The following is a 22981-nucleotide window of genomic DNA, read 5'->3' on the forward strand; positions in this document are numbered from 1 at the left end:
TATCTAAATAATGGTAAAATAGCATCAGCAGTGAAAGCACATTATTAATCTCTTCATTTTCCTTCAGAAATAGTTCATCATTTAGATTTATCTGTTGGACAGTCACCATTGATGCCAAACTCCATTTAAAGTGTGTCGTTGGGACGAACATACGACGTGTGTAAAGTTCATCTCAGGGCTGGAGTAGAAGTAGGTTATGGTCCAAGTCAGAATTTAATGACCTTATCTCAGACACCGCCCCCCAAACGGCTGAGATACTATAACCTGCGGGGTATTATTAGCCTGATCTGGAGCCTGCTTGCTGAATGTTGCTTGTAGTGCGTGTGAGTGTGTGAGCAAGTGTGTGTGTGTGTGTGGGGGGGGTGGGTGGGTGGGATTACAGGCCGGTCAGTCAGTGTCCACCTCGCGGTGGCAGCAGCTCATGCCAATATAGGTCGGCCGGTCTAGCCAGTGAACTCAATCCTGCACACAGACGCTGACGGACTGACACACATGTGGAACAGACAGACTGACATATATGCAAATGAGGACACTTGGAATGTATTATGTAAAATCAGATAAACGCACACACGGACAAACACACCTTGAGATGTTGGACTCTAAACACACACACAGTCGGATCGCTTCAAAGTCATCTCACATGGCTCTAATGTGTGGACACGCAGGAATGAAATAAAAGAGAGATTTTTATCATATAGAAGGAATCAGTTTGAGGTGTTGTTGGTAGATTGGTATGACGTTGAAAACAAAGTAAATCACCTGCAACCGTAATTCCAAAATGGTTTGTAAAATGTGAATAAAGGAAGATGCAATACAAGACATTTGCACCATAATCTATCATAAATACAGTTTATTTACCTTAAATAAAAAACCTTGATTGGAAAAAGGTCAGAAACATGAGTCGGTATGAAAAGAGCCTCTTAGAGGAAAACAGCCCCTGAGAAGTAGAGATGCTCAAAGGTTCCCGGTGTTACCGTAAGTTCTGGACTAGAAGTAAAACCAGAGTGTAGGTCACATCTGTCAAAAAATGTCATAAAGAAGAGAAAAACATATATAAGTTGTATTTATTTTTTGTGTGCTGATATCGTCAGTAAACTGTTTGAACAGCCAGACAGCTAAATGACAAAGATTGGTTTATAAAGTACAGTCCGTGGACCAGGTGAGGCCTTCAGTTGTCTCTGACTGGCCCGTAGAACATCCATAGGAACTATAGAATAAAAAATAAATAAAAAACGGATGAAGATGATGTATGCAAAGCTACTACTTTACTTTTACATCGTAATCCGGCAAATGTTGGGGCTCATAGTGAAAGAAAAAAAAAGGGAATTTAAATTTTTTTAATGTGGAAATGGACATTTAATGTCATTACCATATTAATAAATGATGTAATTTGTATTTTGAGAACAATTCAGCAAACTCAAGGTCATTTAATGATAAAGAAACATCTCAACATGAAATGTAATAAATATAGAAACATAAGAGACCAAACTAATATGAGTAAAGCAGTAATTTAATTGTACAAAATCAGAATCAATGACTCGCAGCGCAGTCAGATTTTTCTTGGGTAGATTTCCAGACTCGGGAGTCTTTAAGGTGTTTCATGATAAAAAGACACAAGTCAAGTATAAAACAACTATTATACGGTTGAAACTCACATTGTGGAACATAATTTACTAGAAATGTAAAGAGGATTAATTACGATTTAATTTTTTTCCCCAGCATTTGGCAAAAGTTAAGTAGTTAACATAAGTATGTGCAGCCTGTGAGTTCACCAGGTGAGTTTTAATAATCATACAGAAGAGAGCGTCTGCTCCTACACAGGATGACTTCACGGAGAGTTCATCAAAATCTGTTGGATGCCAACACCATCAGTGTCAAGTCAGTGACGATTTCCAGATTAATTCTTCTATTTGATCATGTAAATGTATAAAACATCAGTCCAGCATCCTGAGAATACTCCTCTTCTCCAGATCGTTCATCTCTTTGAGGATTAAAGCAATGTTGTATCTCAGGTCCTGGAACCTGGACACCGGCACCTGCAGCAGGAAAATAACAACAGACGTGCTTTAATCTGGAGCTGCTCGCTTCCTGTCTTGAAGGTGTGTGTGTGTGTGTGTGTGTGTGTGTGTGTGTGTGTGTGTGTGTGTGTGTGTGTGTGTGTGTGTGTGTGTGCAGCTGTGGGCGATAACTCCTGACAAGGTGAAGAACAGGTGCGTCTATCAATAGAGTTTGTGCATCGGATGTCGTCGCCGCTAATCTTTTAATTCTGCCATAATCTGATTATGTAACGGATGCACTAGGTGCTGTAGTAGGAGTCCTCCCCCCACCCCCACATCAGAGACGGTCCCTGCTTTCAGGTGCAGGTCATGGCGCCCCCTGCTGGTGCAGGTATCTGAATAAGCAGTTCATGGGTTTTAATGAGCTTGGTCAAATTTTGAAAGAAGATTAAAAACAAAAAAAATAATTGGGACTACAACTGATAACTATCTACATTTTCCCTGTCTTGATGACTTCATCTGTTCAAAAGCAACTTTGGATTGTGAAGCAGCATCAGTGTGAGTGAAATTTTGACCGCTCAAGACTAAATCAAACTCTTCGTCTTTATCTAGAGCGAGCGTGTAAACTCAGTTAGGTTCAGTGGTCACATACAGCCCTGCTTCATCTGCAGGGGACCAGATCAGTAATATAACAGCATGACAACCTTTTAAATGGACGTTTTTGGTTCAATCCAGAGGTTTCCTTCTACAAGCTGAAATATACAAAGAAGAATTTCCATATATTACCATTTAAACAATGTTTCTTGTATGTTAAATGTCACAAAATGTCCAAAATGTAGGATTTATGAACGTTTTTGTTTAATTCTCCCTCGCAGTGTAGATTTGACACAGATTATACTTCACAGTATGTTAGCTGACTTTTACTGTTTTATCTCTGGTCTCTCAGCTCATGTTCAAAACACTGAAATCCTCTTATTGAAATTTCCACACTTCACTAAGTCGTCCTGCAGACCGTATTAAACCCTCTGGCGGGCCTGTTTCAGCCCCCAGGCCTTATGTTTCAAACCCCTGTTCTTGAGTCATAGTGCTGCTTGTTCTGTTTGATTTGCATGAACACATATGAGACACGCAGGTCCCTCAACATGATTTCAAACACAGAAACAACAGCTTATACAATCCATCAAACACTATTCCACTGTGATCCACTTAGATAACGACTGAAACCGACCTACATCGGGGCTGCTGCCTCGAATGAGTAACCTCTCTAAGGCAAGCCGACAATACAAACTGCAATATGTGAGTGATGTCAGTCATGTGGGGAGAAACGAGAGCTGCTGCGGGTTCCTCAAACGTTATCAGATCTTTGTTTAATCTGTGCTTACAGTGAGAAGGAAGATGTTGTGACCACTGTATAACTGTATTGACGGCCTTCACTGTTTCACATGCCTCTTTAATCTAAAACTGCAGCATGAATTAGCATTAGCTTTAGCACACGTTAGTAGCTGTGATGCATTTGTCTAATCCTGGGGTGTCGAACACATTTTAGCTTTGCTACCACAAAGAGTTAAATTTCATTTTGACCGGTAAAATAATGCCATGATAAGCTTGAAATTTCAACTTTAAAGATTTCATTTGTTGTGGCTAAGTGTGTATGTGATGAACGTGTCTCTATTTTCACAAAACCAAACAATCACTATGACCACAATCAAAGTTCATTTATGGTTTGTTGGGCCGGATTGGAGCTTCTTGTGGGTTGGTTTTTGCCCACGAGCCTTATGTTTGACATTCCTGGTCTAATGTGCTACAGCTTTGTGCACATTATTACATTCAGTCATACGTAAGTGAATAAATAAAGGGTTCTGATTGTATTTCAAAACTAATATTGAACCTGAAGAAAGATACTCTAATCTTGTGTTTCTGGACTCTTTGAATAATTTCCACCATGAAAACAAACAACACCGGAGCAGAATATAAAATCACCTCAAATCGATGGAGTTTCCCATCCGAAAGCTTCATCTGCATAACGACAGAAGGCTGCAGGGCTCGGGCTAAAGAGCTGTGAAGAAACAGACACACGCAGACTTCATTAAGGCACATTACATCTGGAATCATGCAGCTTGAAAAATAAGAACTTAAAATTTTAGTTTGGAGACATTCTGCTGGATTTTGGTCACAGAAAGCATCTGGCTGTGGTTGAGGTTGGTGCAGTGTGTGAGAACACAGTGTTACAGGGAAGCTTTGCAACAACTAACCAAACAGGCAGTTACATGTCTTTTGTTTCATTTTCAACATAGTTTAGTGTCTTTCCAAAGTATGACAGAATTGTATCTGTCTGTGAGCTTGTTCTTCTTCCCTCAATGCCTTCACCTTGTAGAAATAGCAACGTCTACCCTCCATTTAAAGTCTTCCATTGTGGGGAGGTGAGGGTCGTTTTGGGAGGCAGATGCTTCCAGAGCTGCTCGGCTGAAAATACAAAGATTCGTCAGACGCTGGTTAAAAAAACCCAAAAAACAACCTAAATTACAAAGTGCTCTGGAATACATGTGTTGCAAAGCCATAACTTTCACTGTGAATACAACAAAATGACATCTTTAACATACCGACTTCCGAAAACCACGCTGGAAAAATCTGTAATGAAATCCTCAGGAATCCTAAAGATACAAACAGGAGTGAGGAACTGAGCCTGAATAACAAGATACTGTAGGAAAAATAAATAAATAAATAAATTCCTTACTTCAGTTCTCGTAGATCTTCTTTAAAGGTCTAAACAGGGGCACAATGAGGTGAGATTTAGTTTCATGCTTACAATGTCAAACATGCCGCATTCAAACATGGACACAAGTGGTACTTTGTTGATCTCAGCATGTGATCAGTCCTCTGCTCAGATTAAATGATGGCGCTGTGAATTGAGGCCAGAGAGGAGGGGGTGTAGAGCAGAATGTGTCAGTGTGCTGCTCAGTAACACAATCCATGTAGTTTCTGCAGAAAATCCAGCATCCATCCTGAAGTGTCTCATACACGGGCTACAAGTGAGGCTTGAATCTGAACAAAATGTCAACAAGGATGAACAAAAGTTACACAAACACTCTGAAAAAGGCCAGACGAACAGCGAGTGTCGATATCTTTATGCTGGATTTAATGTGTGTTTGTCAGATTTAGTCTGACTTATTGGCGTCATTACACTCATATGAACCCTGGTTGCCACCAAACAAGCTAAATGATGATGTGGCTGATGAAGAGAAGAAAGATAAAACACTTAGAAACAAACTGAATGAGCAGAACTGAACTATTATGAGGAAGTGAAGTACATTTGAAAAACACGTTGCCTGCTTTCAAACAACTCCCCTGTGGTTTGATTAGTTTAAAGATGAAGGAGCGAACAATAGATGATGTGCTTCAGAAATGTTGTATTTTTGAAGCCGATCCTTACTGCTGTATGGATGACTTTCTAACTTCTAAACACTGTTGGTAGGTTTTTAATAGTTATTCAGATCAGCAAATGGTATTGTTTTGGAAGTTTTTTTTGTAGCATATATGTGACAGCAAGTTACCCAGCATATGTGTTTTTAAATGTGTTTTCAATATAGAAACTGCAAGTGTAAACTGAAAACGAAACGGACAAGAATGCAAAGTTCTACCTTGAGCTGCAGGAGAAATGCTCACTGCCAGCAAAAACGTTCAGACTGGCCCCCACAGAAGTGCACCGTGAAACAATTATTCTAACTTATTTTTGTCAACAGGAGGTGCTGTGTTTGTAACTTTGTGCTTGACTCTGCAGAAGCTTATTCCCCAAAACCATCCGGATTATGAGCTCCTCGGGATCCTCCTCACACGGGGCAAAGCTACATTTTGGATTTACCAGCATCTCACCTCCTGTTTGAGCGATGTCGTAGGGATGCGGATGGCCTCGGACAGGATCCTGTGCATCCCAGCAATGATGTGAGCGAGCCTCTCCTGCGGGATGAGGCTGCTCTCTGTTATGGACCTCATCACCTCTCTGCAGTCCTTCCCCTCCAGGGCACTTACCACAGCTGGACACACAATAATTCACGGTGTCATTAAATCCACTCACTTCCACTGTGAGGACCAGTTGTCATTCTGAACTTCTGCATGTCAACACGGTGGGGCGTCAATATCTTAAACGCCAAACTTACATCATTAAGGTTCACTGAGAGGCTTTGAATGATTATTTTGAATTAATTTCAAGACACAGTCATCTAAACATAAAATCGAAGCAGGAGAAACACTCCAACAATAAACTGTATGTTTACCTTTCAGTATTTTTCTAAACAGCTCTTGATCCACATCTTGCAAGTTTTTGGAGAACGACTCGATTTCCTGCGGTATCCTTCCTCCCAGAAAGCTGCAGTCCTTTGTGTGGGTCGCAGACATGACTATCTTTGCCCTAATATGCAGGATGTACCGACTATAAAGTGATAATTCTAAATAAAGAAGTTTATTTTATGCATTGGTCTAAATTCCTGTTTATTTTCCGACTTCCGCCTCTGTGTCACATGACTCTTCTCGCCACCTGAAAGTATCGCGATATCTCACCGTCTTACGTCACCGCTGAAAAGAAAAGGATCGCTAATGGAGGAGGCGAAAATATCCGTGGCTTGAACGACGAAAGGTCGGTAATTTCCTCACCGTAGCTTATTAAACGCGACACCATCTGCTTTTTAAATCTTCCAGTTTCGCGTATGTGCGTCAAAGATGTGGATGTATGCTTTAGCGGAGGCTGCGTGGACATTTGGAGCGGCTAAGCTAACGAGGTTAGCCTGTGTTGTGTTTGGTGACAGGATTAACTCCTGACAGACACTTGGGTCTTATTTAGCCTCTCTTTTTACATAATATATCAAGTTCACACCGTCTTAAAACCTGTCAGACTCTTCGAGAAAGTTTTGAATCTATCAGTGAATGAGATTATTATCATGTTGGATTATTATTTCATATTATTTCAATACTAAAATGTGATTAAAGCCAGAAATGGCACAGTTGGAATTTTAGTTTAATTCCAGGCTTATTTTTCACCAGGCACAACTTAAATGCTGGTTCTACTTATGTTGTAGTTTATTTTGCTCAGACGTTGCTTGTTTTTTGTTTTTATTCTAGATTATTGTCTTAGATTTGTTCCATAACACACTTTAACTCACTTGAATCTGCTTCTATGATGACTATGTTTACATACACTATGGGAGAAGATGTGCATGCAAACCTGTGTGATTAATTACAATGTTTGAGGAAATTGATAACTTAGTGAGAACTGGCTTGTGGCGGCCAAGCGCTCATAGCGACTTCGCTTTTTGATCCTTCGATGTCTCTTCCTATGATTGTGAAGCAGAATTCACCAAGCCTAGGATCGTTCACCCACTAATAGGGAACGTGAGCTGGGTTTAGACCGTCGTGAGACAGGTTAGTTTTACCCTGCCGATGTGTTGTTGCAATAGTAATCCGCCAGAGATGGGAATCGAACCTGCAACCTTGGGAGACGACCGCTGTTCCAACCAAGCTATGCCACCCAGTTGATGCCTAAACTATAATTCTGACCACAAAGCTTAGTGTCGTCACATAATTGTGTAAACAGACGTGTGTCGACATGCTGCCTGTTTGAAGACGTCACCTGTGGTTTACTTGTGGCCTTCTCCACCTCTCCTCTGTGTCAGGTATCTATAGCCATGTCAGAGTCTCTGTATGAGAAGTTTCTGGCCCCGGAGGAGCCGTTCCCTCTCCTCTCCCAAAGAACCAATCTCAGTGATGTGGGAACCCTGGACGTCAGTGACTTTGGCTGTCAGCTCTCTTCCTGTCACAGGACGGACCCGCTGCACCGTTTCCACAGTAACAGGTGGGTGGAGGCTGTTTTTACATACGTGTGAGGTTTTCTATCCTAAAAGTCTTCCTCTTCCTGACGGCCTCTTCTCATCTCTCCAGGTGGAACTTGACGTCTTGTGGCACCAGCGTTGCCAGCTCAGAATGCAGCGAGGAGCTCTTCTCTTCCGTGTCTGTGGGAGATCAGGACGACTGTTACTCCCTCCTGGACGACCAGGAACTGACGTCACTGGACCTCTTTCCAGAGGGCAGCGTTTGCAGCGACGTCTCCTCATCCATCAGCACGTACTGGGACTGGTCCGACAGCGAGTTTGAATGGCAGGTTGGTCATGAGCTGCTGCTACAGTACCTGGTTCCAATGCTTCGTTACCTGGGAGTGTCCTACTGCTGCTTCATTGGTCTGTTTGCTCTCATAGCTGCCAGGAAGTGACATCGCCAGCGGAAGTGATGTCCTCTCTGATATAATCCCGAGCGTGCCGAGCTCACCGTGTCTCTTCTCCAAGAGGAAGCCGAAGCCGCACGCACACCGCAACCTGGACGAGCTGCCCTGGAGCGCCATGACCAACGACGAGCAGGTGAAACACAGTGTGAAGCACGAGGTCAAAAGTGGGTAGGGTGTGGTTGACGTGCAGACATACAGAGGAATCTGTTTCCCCCCGCAGGTGGAGTACATCGAGTACCTGAGCAGGAAAGTGAGCACAGAGATGGGCCTGAGAGAGCAGCTGGACATCATCAAGATCATCGACCCTTGCGCACAGATCTCCCCCACCGACAGCGAGTTCATCATCGAGCTCAACTGTCTGACAGACGAGAAGCTCAAACAGGTGAGCATCGGCTCCGAGGCCGACCGCGACTCCTCCAGCCGCCCTCCTCCTCACCCTCGCTCCGTCAACAGGTGAGGAGCTACATCCGAGAGCACAGCCCGAGGCAGCGGGCCAGCAGCACCAGGGAGGGCTGGAAGAGGAGCAGCCACAGCAGCGCCAGCACGGGCGGCGTCAGCAGCAGCAACGCCAGCATGGTCAGCTCAGCCAGCTCCTCTACTGGATCCACAGCCTCCAACTCGGTCGCAGGTGAGATGATGCAGCCATCTGTCACTGGAATCAACTTAGACTCAAGTACTTCGCTTTTGAAACTGTCAACACAAGAAGCTTGATGCATTTGTAACATTTAATTTGGGATAATTGGGGCTTTCAAAGGACAAACAACATCACTCACTCAATGTCTTCATTCCATAGGCGCCAAAAGGCAGCAGGAATTCTTTGTCATGATAATACCAAGCTTTGGCCTGCCTCTTTTCCTCCTTCAAGTTTTAAGCATTCTACATTTCTTTTTTGATATCTACTTGAGATCATTAGATTTAAAAAAAAAAAAAATCTAATCTCTTGAAACACTGTATTTAGAGTTAAAATATGAAGACTACAACAAAGAAAGTCTGTTATAAATTTTAAAGTTTTGATTGTGAACTGACTTAAATTAAATTCTGGAACTTTATATTCCAATTTTTACATATTGACCTTTGACAAATATACACAAGAAAGTTTGTAAACGTTAGACGATCAGTCAACATTGATAATTAGTTTGGTAGAACTCTGCTTTCAGAGCTTCACGTGTTCCGTGTGGAGAACGAATTAGATCTGAGCTCCGCTGCGCTGCTGGTTCCTCTGAAGATGAGACGATCACGGGAGCAGGGTTGAAGTGTTGTTTGTGTTTGTGTTGCAGGTGGGACGGCCTCGGCCTGCAGCGGGAGCAGCGTGGCTAACATCAGCAGAGCTCACAGCGACGGGAACCTCTCCAGCGCTGCAGAACGTATACGAGACTCCAAAGTGCGCGGAGCAGAGTAGTTCTCTTCGGCGATGCTGAAGCCGTCGATCACTCACCGCCTTCTTCCCCTTTTTCAGAAACGCTCAAAGCAGAGGAAGCTCCAGCAGAAGGCGCTCCGCAAGCGACAGCTGAAGGAGCAGCGGCAGGCCCGCAAGGAGCGCCTGAGCGGCCTCTTCCTGAACGAGGAGGTGCTGTCGCTGCGCGTCACGGAGGAGGACAACCACGGCGACGACCTGGACATACTGATGTGACAGCAGTGAATCACTCAGTGCTCCCTCTACGCCTGCTTGTCGCTGCATAGACCGCGCTAACTCGCCTCGCTAACAGTAGCCTAGATCTGTCGCTCGCTTCCACTAGTGGAACACAAAACAACATGATGATGCTAAAGCCAAGCCGATTGCAGAAACAGGTTTATGATTTGAGTTTACGGCGGCTAACAAAGAGTTCTGCTTCTAGGTGCACTAACAGCTTATCCACCGCTACTAACAACCACCGGCAGAACGACAGATCGGACTGAACACACGGCGGCGCTTCAGCCAAGCGTGAAGGCGCCAGCGTGTGGCGACGTCTGAAGCCGGTCTGTCCTTCTCCTCGCTGCGTGAGCTGTGGTCTCATTCTCACCCCCAAGGCTTAGAGGGAGCACTGAACCTCTGCATGTTCCAACCATCACACACACTGTTGAAGGCTTACCTTGTGCTGTAAATAACATCCTATCTACTGCTCGCTTTCAGCTTTTACAGATTTGAACTGACCTTTTGTGTTTGTGTGACTATACTTATTATCCGACATAGTGGACAAACTGCTCCTTTCCAGCTTTGCAATATTTAGTCTTATCCCGATGCATCTGATTGTAGTCGCAGCTCTTAGTCTTGATTCTGTGATTACTGTGACGGGTTTCAAGCATTAAGTCTTATCCTTGGAAGGTTGTTGGGATCTGCTGCTGGCGTACTGTGGGTTTGGTTCTGGGGCCAGACGGTGAGCTCTGCTAACGGAGTGATGAGGAAACCCCACAAAGCAGCCGTTTGCCGTCTCACACCTGCCCCATTATCTTTGTTTGTGTTGTTCTTTTTTTCTTTCTCCTCTATCTCCTGTACAGAAGTTATTAAAAGCAGCTTTATGTCCTCTGTAGGAATGAATTAGTCAAACTCTATTTTGGAAATTTAAGAATTTTGAAAATAAAAACTGTGATGCAACAAAAGTGACTGCTGAAAGCGGGTGGTGTTATTAAACCTGCTAAAAGTGAGCTTGTTCGGAACCGACCTGCGTCATGTTAAGTCTCCCACTGACATTGTGAACGTCGCCTCGCAGCAGACGTCTTTGGAGGACATGTTCTTTCCCCTTGTCGCTCCTCTCAAACCACTACTACTGTACGCTCCTCCTCCGGGGTCCCACACATTGTCAACTTCACAATAAAACATACATTGTTGCATCATCAAGGATTGTGTGCAAGTCTGTGACCCCCCCCCCCATCTTATTGTAGGTTGAAGATATTTGTTTTCTAGATTAGATGTTTTTAATGGTGACCACATGTCAAATTAAAACATTTTTTTAATGCTGGACCATGTGATCTATATGGTTTCTTTTTATAAAGTTAATAGATTTTGGTGTTGTAGACAATCTTGCTTAAATCAGTGACAATTGGTTAACACATCTGATGGAGTGCAATTAGATAATGTGGTGCGGTCACCTCAGAGTGAGGGATTATCAATGTTTTAAATCCCAGATTACTTGGCGAGTTTGCATGTTTTGCCTGTGCATGTGCACTTTTTTTTGTCAAATTGAAAAACATGCACTTAGTTATTATAAATTGCCTTTCTACGTGACTGTGAGGGTTTTACTGATGGAATGTTTATAGTTTAGCAATTGAATAAGTCAGAATTTCAATAAAAGATTAGTGGATGGTTCAGGAAGTAACTTTTAAGTAAGTTTAAAGTTGTTTTGAGCAATTGTTTTGTAAATACCGCGTGGCTGCAGTTCCGCGCTTCACCACACAGGGCGCAGCACCGCAGAGAGCGACTCTGAGGAGACCAAAATAAAGGCAGAGGAAGAAGTCAGATCGGACGTCGCTCTGTTTACAAAGCTCGGTGAATTTCCCCACTTTTCTCCCCGGTCATCCCACGGTTCCCCGGTGGATCCGCTCCAGGACGCGGGGGTCTCTCCATGGGGGGTCACGGGGGTTTGGGGAGCGAGCCGGAGTCCATCGACTACTCGGTGCACGAGGCCTGGAACGAGGCGACGAACGTGTATCTGCTGGTGATCCTGGTCAGCTTCGGCCTGCTCATGTACCTCCGAAAGTAAGATTCTGTCTCGATGTAAACAATCTTTAAACTGGATCCTAGGCGATATGAAATCACGTCACTGTCCTGGAACTATAGAGGTGTTCGCGATATTTAAGATGCGAAATGTTATAGCTCACAAAGTTATCGCGATAATTGTTAATGCGCAGTGCTAATACACAAAGATAAGATGATATGCAGATAATTCAAACTAGATTATCATAGTGTTTACGGCATCATGATAGGATGCTTTCGCGATTTTAAGATATTCTATCATGTTAATATTTGGATTGTCATAAAATGCGGTTAAGCAGTGAAGTGACAATAACATTTTTGTATTATTGGATTATATCGTGACTCATATATTCAGATCTCAGTCCGATGAAACTGAGAATAGCTATTTTTTGACTCAGATACACAGGTCACGATGTGACTGAAGTCACAATACAATGCTATTGCGATTCTTAAAACATATTGCACAGTGGTATCAGGATAGGACGCAATCGCAATATTTAATTTATGGTATAAAGCTATCGTTATACTAAAGGATATTATGATATTTAAGATATTCTACCGTGCTAACAGTAATTGGGTTATTAAATGTGGCATGATAGGATATAATCTGATTTCACACTGAAGATGCTTTATAAAATGATCTCCATCTATGACTTTTGACTTAATATCGTGTTATGATGTCATTACAGCACTCAGATATTGCTCGATTTAGAACAATCTGATCACACGGAGATACTTAAGAATAGTTATTATCCTGACTCAGGTACACAAGTTATAACAGGACACGTCACGGTACAGCGTTATCGCCATACTTATGGTGTCACATTACCACGATAGATCATGATATGACATCATGATGGTGCTTGGATTATGATGTATAGTAATCACATATCAATTCCCAAAGTGATGTTAATAAATGATACACATTCTGTTCATTTCAAGCTACGATACTGCGTCTGTTTAGCCATTTGATTTGAAGCTCACGGAATGAGACGTGACGCACCCGTTCATTTTCACATCCATCCAGCTGGTGTGTGATTGTGTGCTGTTTAGATCTTCAACTCCCGTGTATTTCATGACGTAGAAACAAGAGGAAGATCATGCGTATCTTCGCTCTCCCTCCCACCGTCGGCACCAGCCCAGAACCAAACTTCTACGACAGCCTGCAGAAGGTCCGCCTGCGGCAGCAGCTGGAGATGTACTCGCTGGGTGAGTACCGGTGGAGGTTCACTCAACACTGCAGCGCAGATTGGTGGACTTTAAAAGATGATGAGACTATATTGCTGCAAAACAAGAGAGTTGTGCACTTTGTTTGCTCATGTCAGGAAAGTGCAAAAGCTTCTTAAATGCCGGACTTTGGCTGCCGGGTTTAATCTAGAAGTGAATTTCCTTGTTTCCTCCTTGTTGCCTGCAGCCAGGAAGTTTGAGCAGCAGCAAGGCCAGACGGACAGCGTGCAGCTCTCCATGGAATAACAAGAGTCTGGACAGGACAGCAGGGCCCAGAAAGAGACTGTTGGGAACAAATTTGGTGTCGGTTTGTGTCTCCGCTCGCCTCCTGTGGTCTCCCGGGGACTCTGAGAAGTGAAAGGATGAACCACAGCGATACTTTCAGCATTGGAACGAGGGGAAATCCAGCATGAATAATTACTTCCACTCGATCCTTTAGTTTTAACTCGAGCTCCACGTGTTCAGTTTGTTTTATGTTGATTTTAACTTTCTTTGATAAGCTTTGATTAAAATACTGTCAGATGGTAAAATTAGGGAACAAAACCTGAAGTGACTGAGTGAATAAATCATTTGATCATCGGGACATTAAGTCATTGACACATTGTCATGGTGGCTCATGTGTTTGGGTCGTGGTGTTTACGTTGGGATATGAGATGAAATGGAGTGTTAAAGTTCAGTTGAAATATCTTGTTCTAAATGTCTGACACCAAAATGCAATGAGAATCTAAATATCCTGCTACATATTAGGTATTGCAGTATCATGATGTGAGACAATGATCAGAAGACTTTGTCATTTTCAAATTCAGAGACACTGTTGGAAATTTTACATCTTGTTGCATCTTGATAGTTCGGTGATGCTGCGGTATTGTGACATGTGACTCAACGTCTTCAAATTTAGTTTTGTGTTCTCAAACTGGACATCTTTATTGTCACATAAAATTGGTTCAACGTATCATGATCTGGGCTGGATATTGTCTGAGTTGCTGTATCGCAATTTGGGAGGAGATTTTAACGAGGTTTTAAAGTCTCGACATCAAATTATGATACGAGACGATATAACATATCAGTTGATTTAAAACGAGACGTCGTTTTGTTGGGTGATTTTAGCTTTGACACTATTGTGATGATAAATATTTAGTACCAGTATCTTTTTAGAAAATCACAATATTGTGGAGAGAGAGGATCTGAATGTACTTTAATTTATTCCTAAAGTTCTTATCTTGTGGTACTGTGATGATGACACTGAAGTTCTTATTTCATGAAGTGGTAGCAGTCAAAATGAGCTGTTTGAGGATGGAATTATGAACGTGGAGGAAAAAGGGATTCACAAAGATCAGGAAGCATTTTAAGATCACTTACCAGGGAAGGGATTTTATTATTAAAACCAAACATCTGGTAAGCTGCGCTTTGTTTGTTCCTCGAGCAAACCGGAGCCACCAGACAGCGGAAACTAAACCAATGACCGCAGAAAACCAGCAAACGCAGTAAAATCCATGTGAAAGTGAAGTAACCGGGTACATGTGCAGTCTTTGGAATAATATGTACATGAACGGTGCGCTCCTGGACGCGCTGTAAACATGGCTGAGCTCTTTGGAGGCGCGTCCTTCGCTGCACAAGCTTTTTAAAGCTTTGCACCGACGTCTTTAAGCAAAAATGTACAAAATGCTCCAGGCATAAATGAAAGTTGCACACAGTTTCCTCAGACCACAGCTCATTGGAATTCACGTCAGATCATCACAGGATATAAAAAATATCCCCAGAGGAATTAAAACAAATATATACAGAGTAAGGTGGCGGTGAAGCAAACAGGCAGAATAAGAAGTTCAAGTAGCAGGAGGAGTGGAGAAGCACTCTACAGAGGACAGGGGTGCAGGTCGTCCACGGAGAGCGGGTTGCTGTACGGGGAGCTCCAGTCTCGGAGGAACAGCTCCTCCGCCTGCTTCTGCAGGGTCTGCTGGCCTGGACCCACATCAGAACCCGTCTGGTTCACCACCAGACCCACACCGGCCGTATGAGTGAAGTAGTTCTCCGACCAGTTGGACGTCCCTGAACACACCGAAGACAGAACCGGGTCATTACCACTAAATCCTTCAGATGTTTGGACATTTCAACAATCTGGGTAGAAAAACAAGTAAATCTCATTGATCTGTGATAAAAAAAAATCAGTTGGAAAGTGTAAAACTGATCAAAACCACATTATATTTCACTACTTGTAGTTTAAAAATAATCACTTGTTTCTTGCACTAAAGTGTTTTTTGTAATTATTAACTTAAAGTTTTAAAGAAACCAGAAAAAGCTGGAAGTGGTTTAAAAAATGGAAAATCTATAGATGTGGGTGTTAAAAGTCCTGAGATTCTCTGCTGGTATTTGCTTTAAAGACTAACATTGGAAGTGGGAATACTTCTTGTGAAACATCAACAATCATTAGGACGATCAGAGCAGGTGAGCAGCGATGGTACTGTACTGCCGGTAAATGCCGTGATGGTCGACTGTTCGTTCAGTGGTAAAGTAAAGTTAATCTGAATGAATCTACATGTAGAAATAACACCTGTGGTGTACCTCAAGGACCAGTGTTGGGTCCAAAAGTGTTTTACACATAAATGACTTGTGTCAAGTCTCAAAAATCATAAATAAGTCATAATGCATAATCTGGTCACATTTAAAACCGAACTAATGATGTTTAAGGCAGTAGAATAATTCAAACAAAGTATCTTACCGACGTAGAGCACTCGGTCAGTGACCATGTACTTGGCGTGGTTGACTCGAGCATAAGGGATCTTCTTCTGCTCCTTTGTGGAAGGAACCGTGAAGACGTTCTGCAGAGACACAAAACCAAGACTTTAGCATCAGAACTTCGTTTCAGACATATTTTATACTCGGCGTCATTCCATCTGAAGGGTTACGTCTTCACCCTGGCCTTCACTCGTTCCTCTTTTTGGATAATCATGTGTTTTCTACAGTGAGCTCCGGGACAACGCTTCCTCTCACCTAAAAAGACGGAGGACAAGCAGTGCAGGAGGCCAATATGTGACTTTTCTGAGTGTTTGTGATATTATAAAGTTACACAATCCGCACTGTTTCATGCTGCAGCTAAATACAGCCTGAGTGGATTCCTTTAAAGAGGAAATGAAAATCTGTCTTTGTACAAAATGAAACAATTTTTTGTCCCACGACTCAAAGCTCAGAGACGTTAGAGATGGAAAGCGATCTAAATGACCAAACGTACCACACTGATGCCACAGTCCAGCGGGGGCCTGTTGAGCACCAGCAGCGACTGCAGGAAGGTGAACATGGAGCCAGACGAGTGCTCCCAGCAGCTCACCATCAGCCTGACGTGCACGCTCCTCGTGCACGCCGCAGCACGCAGTGCCGAGTCGATGGCGGGCCAGAACCTGCACACGGGACACATCAGACATTCGATCCTTGCTTAATTTGAACTGTGCAGCAGTTAAAGGAATGTGTGTCTGTGGTGAACTCTGCAGTGACGTTCGGGGGGGAGACGCTGCTCGATACACTGAAAGTGTTTTCAGTCTGTCAGCAGTTCATCTTAATGAGAAAAGCTGCTTCGTCATCGCTCCGCAGAGCCCTGCAGACTCAGTAAACACATCCAGTGACTCTGCATCCAAGTCGTCACACTGACCTTTGCCACAAGATTATGTCTTGCAGCTGTGTGTGTGTGTGTGTGTGTGTGTGTGTGTGTGTGTGTGTGTGTGTGTGTGTGTGTGTGTGTGTGTGTGTGTGTGTGTGCGCGCAGCGTACCGGAGGGGCTTTGTGTACTCAGACATGGGCAGGTAGTCCATGACAGAGATGTAAATAAACTCCTGGGCGTCGTCGATGACGGACAAGATGGAGGAAAGGTCATCGGCGCGGCCGCGGGTGGATATTTGTGGGGGGGCACTCTGGAGGAGAAATGTCCAAACAGGAGTAAACATCCCAGTAAATTAGGACGAAATCCAATGTTCTATTAAGTCCTAAAAAGGAACCCAACTAAAAGGTAGAAGTGCAACACAAACCCTGGTGAAAGGTCACAGAGTAACGTTCGACTTACAGATAAGTAGACCCGGGCAGGGACTCCGTTGAACTTGAGGTGCAGGGGATTCTGGGAGTTGGACAGGGCGGAGAGGCGAGCTGGCCAGTAGGGAGGCAGGGAGGTGTGGTTAACTCCCCCGAGGCTCCAATACACCCCGAAGATCCGAAAGGCGTCCTGAGCCAGGCAGCTGCAGTCCTCCACAGACAGACCCACCTCCTTCACCTACGGTCGACACAGTAAACGTTCATCCTCCCACTGCTGGGACGAACGTGTGGACGTGTGTCCACATCCACCACACTCCAATCCAGCCACTGAAACCAGCTCTTTCTGATACTTTACAGAAGCTCCTATTTACAGGAGTCGATCAAGAGGTAAACACACTGAAAAGCCTTTTTACTTTGGTGAAATCACAGCGTTGATACTTATTTTCGCTGTTATAGGTTCTAATGTCTTTATCTTACGGAGAATGGCGAAGCTCTTTAAATTCAACAGTTCAAAAATGTGCGGTTACCATAATATCCATCATTACTCTGCAGCATGAAATAACAGGCTTCATTTCCATTCTTTTAAACAAGTGATATTAATTTGGAAAAATCAGGTCAGACTCCAACTACCTGCCGTTGGGTTTGATATCTGAAACCAGATCGTCTCCAACGCCCATAAAATACACAGAAGAGACAATAGATGACATCAGGATCTGCAGCCCGTCTTTGTAATCTGGTACAAACCACAGTGACTTCAATCCTCTGAGTGAACGGGACTGGTCACATGACTCAGATAATAGCAGATAACAAAGGCAGGTGTCCTCGCAGCCTCCTGGACGTACCTCACTAAGAGAGCGCCAGTCCATGTTGGCGCTGCCCAGATAGAGGTGCTGCTGGTCCACCACCCACAGCTTGGTGTGCACGATGCCTCCACTGACAGCCTGGAGGTCCACCTCTCTCACCTCTGCACCTGCAAACGCACACATACAGTAGTTTAATTCCACAATTCCCAGAATTCCCTCTTCGTGACGTAGTTGAACACGTATGACACACTAACCCGCTGCAGCCAGCTCTCCTGTGTCTCGGATCGACTTCTGAGGGGAATTGACTGCAATCTGGAGCTTGACACCTTTGGACTGGAGCTGCTTCAGCTGTTGGAAGACCTCTCTGCCCTGCAGAGTATCGACAGGAGGGTGAAGCAAGCTGATGGAGTGATGGTAGTAGGATGAGTGCACGCTGCTACCTGGGAGTCAAAGGACCCGCTGAGGTCCGTATCGCTGTCCCGCAGCGTGACGTAGAAGGCAGCGATGTCCACGGAGCTGTTGGCCCGCTGCAGCAGACGCAGCCAGCTGTCTGCGATGCTGTGTCTGGGCGAAGGAGACGAGTCGTAGAGGCCGACTGGGATGCTTTCCACCAGATGTGCTCTGTGCAGAGAGGGAGGTTCACGCCTCAAAATTTAAACCACATTTAGCAAGAAGACGTCAGGAATGTGTTGTCCTCCATGAGGACTGTTACTCACCGGCAGTCGGTGCTACAAGGCTCTGGAATCAAACAGAGGCCCTCTAACCAGTGCAGCTCCAGCTGGGCTGTGAGCTGAGCCACAGACGTGGGAACCCCGTAATGCCAGACGTGCAGGCCGCAGCCTCCGAGCAGCAGCAGCGTGGTGGGCAGGAGGAAGAAGAGGGTGAAGCTGGGGCATCCCGATCGCTGTGAAGCAACACGGACACCAGTGAGTGAAGGAGCGCAGCATACCACAGCTACTCCTGCAGGGTGTGGTGGAATTCCTCCATCGGACTCCGACTACAGCAGGCAACAGCAGGCAACAGCAAAATCACAGCTCAACACACTGCAGAACGATTCATCAGCTCCTCTGGCTTCTGCTTTATTATCGGCTTTTCTACTGATATAGTTGAATTTCAGTGTTTGTTCTTTTCCCATGCTCAACTGGGTGAATCCTCACGACTAGAGAAGGACTGACAGAAAGCAAAGCGAAGTCTCTGCATAGTATATATATAAATAAACAAACAAACACACACACATACTGTATATATATATATATATATATATATATATATATATATATATATACACATACAGATTTGTGGATAGTAGCGCTTCTCACCTTGTCCAAGTTGGCTGACGAGACTTTTTCACGTTTTTCTGAGGCGACAGTAGAGAAAGACTCGTCTGCTTCAACACTTCTGTCTCGGATCTTTGTAAACTCGGTCTTTAGTGGCTCCTGAAGCTGCTCCTTCACCTCCTTCCTCACTTCCTCCACCTCCTCTTCTGCCAGATCCTCCTCCTCCTCCTCCTCCTCCTCCTCCTCAAACTGCTCTTCCGCCAGATCCTCCTCACATTCGGCTTCTGATGAAGACCTGCTGTCCCTCAGGTCAGCTACCTTCATGGACTCCTTCTCCCAGGGTGGCTCTTCATCCATGATGGCTTCCACCTCCTCCTCTTCCTCGTCCTCCTCCTCCTCCTCCTCAGCTGTGCGGACACTGAGGGACTTGTTGGAGCCTCCTGAGGTGAAACTGCTTTCAAGTGCAGCCTCCTCCCTCTCCCTTGTCTTCTCCCACAGCTTCTGGCTGAAGAAGCCTTCGTATGGAGGACGACTGCCGAGGTCTTTAGGTATGACCTCACCCTCTGACCCTTTGTCTCGTATGAGGGCGGGCCGCGGGCTCGCTGTCATCAGAGGGGACGGCACGGACTCGAACACGCTCCAGCTCCTGGGTGTAGTGATCAGGGAACTGTAGATTGCTGCTGCTTGCTCGGAGCCGCTCGGCACCAAAGGTTCTTCAGACGTGTTCTTAGGGACTCGGATGGGCGGCTGGGGGAGAGACGTTTCTCTCGTCTCCGGGGCTTTGGATTTTGAAGCTTCCACAGTTAAACTTCCAGCTTTCTCATTAGGCTGAGCCTGAAGGATGGAGGTCTCTCTCCTGGGAACGGGCTGCTCAGCGCCATGACTGGCGGGCCGTTTGTGGAACGTGGGGATCCGAGAGGTGGATTTCCCACCTTTGCGGCTCATGTCTTCTTTCTCTTCCAGTTCTTTTTTACCAAGTTTGTCTTCGGTGTGGAGACGGTCCAGCAGAACACGACAATGCTTCACCTCCTGAGGACGACAAAACAGCTCAAATAAGAGTTAATGACTAAACAACTCTCCTCTCAGCGCATGTACTTACAATCAACCTCGCAAAATGTCACCTCACACTGTGAATATCCTCATTAATATCCAAAGCCTTTTTTCCTCTCGTTTCGATGGTAAATACCAATAACACCATGACACTCTGTGCTACTTTGAGAGGTTTCCGCAACACAGCGCTGGAGTGGCCACACCCATTCAAATGAGCTCTACTGCTGCAGGCTCTGCATGTTATTTACCTATGGGACAGAAGCATTAGAAGCATTAGCACGACTACGGAATCACACAGCTTTGGCTTTTTAACCTAGTTTCACGTTTCTCTTGCTTTGCTTCGCTTCGGGCTCCGTCTGTTTTTCATAAAAACTCTGAAACTACACAGCCGCCATTTGTCTGAGCTTGAAGAGGTTGAGGCCGGTCTGATGTCCCTCTACTGTGGACGCTGCAGGAACATTAAAACAACACGTCCTCACTCAAACAAGGCTGAGCAATTACCAACAGCTTCAGACTGTTAAAGCAGAAGGAGTCAGACCCTGAAGGTCATGACCTCCTCACGTTTTAACTCACGTGAGTGTACTGATTTAGTATCACGTTTTCACCAGAGATTAATTATTAATTAGATTTAGAAAGAAGTGAAACATCAAAACAGATCCAAACAGCTTCTGTTCCTTTAATCAACACAATCCCATCAGTAGGAAGTGTTTATTAATCAAATCATCCCACGACTGATCAGTATTCTTCACATATCTTACAACTTTTGGTCTCATCTTAGTTTTATGGAAGCGGCAGAGGGAAATATAGCTGAACTGCTTCATACAGGCATATCCTCAATATCGGATTAATGGACAGATGGATTTAATGCCTACAATGTGCCTGGGTTTAAGTGTATAATTAGAGGTTTGCATTCCCTGAAGAAAATGCAAGTGTGAATGCTGAAGCTGAATAAAGCTGAACTGTGATGCTGATGAAGCTGAAGGAAGTGATAAGGGATCTGCTTTGAGCTCCTCCGTGAAATGCCTCTCCCATCCGCTTTGTATTGGACGTTTTTTCATAGTTTTTTGTGATTTATTCAGAAAAGGTTAAAGACATACATCATCGCATGAACAAGCTGCACGTTTTGATATTGGAACAGTGTTATGATATTGGAATGGTTCAAATCGGTGAAAAATTGCAGGAGATATAGTGCAGCGGCAAAAAGGTCAGAATAATAATAATAAAGATTTGCTTAATTGTGTGAATGCCTTTCAGCATTCACACAATTAAGCATCAACTACTTTCTATTTTACATATCTTCTTGACATGTTGCATCGAATGGAGCTGCTGAGGTGATGGAGATGCATCAACTTTAGTAGTTAAAGTGTAGATCTTATCCATTTGTGTATATCATGTTTGGGAAATGTTTCTGACGTGATGATGAATATAAACATCCACGAGTTTCGATTGTGTCCTCAAATCATCAGCTCCACTACTTAAATCATCTTAGTTTTCTACAAAGCATGGTAAAGTCAATAAACCACTTGCGGCTTGGCCTGCCAATGTTTCCTGGTAACGAATTCATGCAGCAGCACAACACAATCACAAAGCATTATTTCTGTCATCTGAAGGAAAGCTTTGCCACACCCAGCCCTCATAGATGTCTCCGTGCTTCAATCTGCCTCCTCTGCAGATCAGTTTCTACCAGAGCTGAGCTATAAGGGGGACCTGAGGTGAACCACAGCCGAAACTCACCGTTACATCTGCTTCCTCCTCCGCAGCCTCCTCCTCCAACCCGGCCGGGGAACCGCGGTGGATCTCCATCACCGCCGGGCTCTGGACGGACTCCGACTCCGACTCGTCTGAATCCTGACGGGGCACACCAGGGGTTAATAACTCAGTTAATACGAGCAAAAACCGCAGTGTAATAAAGCCGCGTGCACCCTGCAGTGTGCGGCGAGTTACCATGACACCACCACAAGTAAATAAAGACACAACATGCACACAAACAACAGTTTGTCGGTGTTTTTACTCAGTGAAAAAAAACCCCACTTACCATGATGCAGAAACTTATCCGGTACTGTTGAATAACTTCTACGCTGGAGTTTTTAAGTTTAAGCAAATCACTAACTGAGGCTAACGGGGTTAAGAGGGTTAAGAGTGAGTCGGTATCCGTGTAAAAGAGTGCGAGTCTCGAGCTTTAGTTAGCACGGAGCCGTTAGCCAGCGAGCTACGTGGCTGACTGTGAAGGTTCGGGCGGCGGAGGAAGAGGAGGCGGAAAGGCTGAGTAATAAAAAAATACCCACCTCATACGTAATTCTCCCCAGCAGGCGGGTCGACCGTCTCGGGGAATCCTGCGACTCTACCTCGCTCGCCTGCCCCGGGTAGAAGGACCTCCGCGACCGCAGCACCATCGGCATCTCGGACACCTTTAATAATGCAACACCTAACGGTCGCGTAAACAACACCCACTAAATTATAAAAAGTAGGCTCCCAGTGAAGCTGCTAAGGACTAAAATCCCCCCCCCCCTAAATCAACTAGACGTCATTTCGATCGCCGACCTCAGTGTAGAATATAATAAAAATTGTGTTTAATATGATTCGACTCTCCGGACAAGTAAACAATAAATTGAAGAAACCGCGATTTCCTGTCATCGCTGATTGGCGGTTGAAATCAAAACCCAAGCCCCGCCCAC

At 44.5% G+C, this 22981-nt stretch overlaps 4 protein-coding genes across 7 annotated transcripts; 2 read left to right on the forward strand and 2 right to left on the reverse strand.

The window, feature by feature from the left end:
* Positions 1 to 818: 818 nt before the first annotated feature.
* Positions 819 to 6523, reverse strand: commd5 (COMM domain containing 5). The gene is made up of 7 exons (XM_080465291.1): positions 6269 to 6523; positions 5868 to 6028; positions 4732 to 4760; positions 4598 to 4648; positions 4365 to 4460; positions 3978 to 4053; positions 819 to 2036 (listed from the first exon to the last, which is right to left on the reverse strand). The coding sequence occupies exons 1-7, from the start codon at positions 6387 to 6389 to the stop codon at positions 1935 to 1937; spliced, it is 636 nt and encodes a 211-aa protein (XP_080321417.1). The 5' UTR covers positions 6390 to 6523; the 3' UTR covers positions 819 to 1934.
* A 29-nt stretch (positions 6524 to 6552) lies between these two features.
* Positions 6553 to 11079, forward strand: fam199x (family with sequence similarity 199, X-linked). Of its 3 annotated transcripts, none has more exons than XM_080465293.1 (9): positions 6553 to 6627; positions 7661 to 7839; positions 7926 to 8145; positions 8240 to 8398; positions 8486 to 8647; positions 8719 to 8893; positions 9543 to 9646; positions 9722 to 9900; positions 10285 to 11079. In XM_080465293.1, exons 2-8 carry the CDS (start codon positions 7673 to 7675, stop codon positions 9893 to 9895), a joined length of 1161 nt encoding a protein of 386 aa, XP_080321419.1. In that variant the 5' UTR covers positions 6553 to 6627; positions 7661 to 7672; the 3' UTR covers positions 9896 to 9900; positions 10285 to 11079. The 3 variants fall into 3 exon arrangements, with proteins under 3 accessions (XP_080321419.1, XP_080321420.1, XP_080321418.1); XM_080465294.1 differs by having other exon boundaries at positions 9722 to 9832; XM_080465292.1 differs by lacking the exon at positions 10285 to 11079 and having other exon boundaries at positions 9722 to 10027.
* A 545-nt stretch (positions 11080 to 11624) lies between these two features.
* On the forward strand, positions 11625 to 14516 carry smim19 (small integral membrane protein 19). Its single transcript, XM_080465779.1, has 3 exons — positions 11625 to 11938; positions 13020 to 13144; positions 13350 to 14516. Exons 1-3 carry the CDS (start codon positions 11805 to 11807, stop codon positions 13406 to 13408), a joined length of 318 nt encoding a protein of 105 aa, XP_080321905.1. The 5' UTR covers positions 11625 to 11804; the 3' UTR covers positions 13409 to 14516.
* On the reverse strand, positions 14509 to 22941 carry pld7 (phospholipase D family, member 7). Of its 2 annotated transcripts, none has more exons than XM_080465777.1 (12): positions 22592 to 22941; positions 22041 to 22154; positions 19299 to 20285; positions 18696 to 18883; positions 18420 to 18600; positions 18234 to 18348; positions 18019 to 18146; positions 17211 to 17414; positions 16922 to 17061; positions 16389 to 16554; positions 15879 to 15978; positions 14509 to 15208 (listed from the first exon to the last, which is right to left on the reverse strand). In XM_080465777.1, the coding sequence occupies exons 1-12, from the start codon at positions 22703 to 22705 to the stop codon at positions 15015 to 15017; spliced, it is 2631 nt and encodes an 876-aa protein (XP_080321903.1). In that variant the 5' UTR covers positions 22706 to 22941; the 3' UTR covers positions 14509 to 15014. The 2 variants fall into 2 exon arrangements, with proteins under 2 accessions (XP_080321903.1, XP_080321904.1); XM_080465778.1 differs by having other exon boundaries at positions 22342 to 22924.
* Between the last annotated feature and the right edge of the window lie 40 nt (positions 22942 to 22981).

Source organism: Lipophrys pholis (genome assembly GCF_963383615.2).
Source record: "Lipophrys pholis genome assembly, chromosome: 6".
NCBI classification, from domain to species: domain Eukaryota; kingdom Metazoa; phylum Chordata; class Actinopteri; order Blenniiformes; family Blenniidae; genus Lipophrys; species Lipophrys pholis.

Bases quoted from the DNA above. Each gene is read 5' to 3' on its own strand.
- commd5 (XM_080465291.1), bottom strand. From the start codon at position 6,389: ATGTCTGCGACCCACACAAAGGACTGCAGCTTTCTGGGAGGAAGGATA. The intron at 4,649-4,731 runs GTAAGGAATTTA...TTGTATCTTTAG, and splicing joins GAAGATCTACGAGAACTGAA to GATTCCTGAGGATTTCATTA. The intron at 2,037-3,977 runs GTGATTTTATAT...TTCCTGCTGCAG, and splicing joins GGAAACTCCATCGATTTGAG to GTGCCGGTGTCCAGGTTCCA.
- fam199x (XM_080465293.1), top strand. From the start codon at position 7,673: ATGTCAGAGTCTCTGTATGAGAAGTTTCTGGCCCCGGAGGAGCCGTTC. The intron at 8,399-8,485 runs GTGAAACACAGT...TTCCCCCCGCAG, and splicing joins CCATGACCAACGACGAGCAG to GTGGAGTACATCGAGTACCT. The intron at 8,648-8,718 runs GTGAGCATCGGC...CTCCGTCAACAG, and splicing joins CAGACGAGAAGCTCAAACAG to GTGAGGAGCTACATCCGAGA.
- smim19 (XM_080465779.1), top strand. From the start codon at position 11,805: ATGGGGGGTCACGGGGGTTTGGGGAGCGAGCCGGAGTCCATCGACTAC. The intron at 11,939-13,019 runs GTAAGATTCTGT...TTCATGACGTAG, and splicing joins CTGCTCATGTACCTCCGAAA to AAACAAGAGGAAGATCATGC. The intron at 13,145-13,349 runs GTGAGTACCGGT...TGTTGCCTGCAG, and splicing joins GCTGGAGATGTACTCGCTGG to CCAGGAAGTTTGAGCAGCAG.
- pld7 (XM_080465777.1), bottom strand. From the start codon at position 22,705: ATGCCGATGGTGCTGCGGTCGCGGAGGTCCTTCTACCCGGGGCAGGCG. The intron at 22,155-22,591 runs GTGGGTATTTTT...GTGCCCCGTCAG, and splicing joins TGGGGAGAATTACGTATGAG to GATTCAGACGAGTCGGAGTC. The intron at 15,209-15,878 runs GTAAGATACTTT...CGGTGTGTTCAG, and splicing joins TGACCGAGTGCTCTACGTCG to GGACGTCCAACTGGTCGGAG.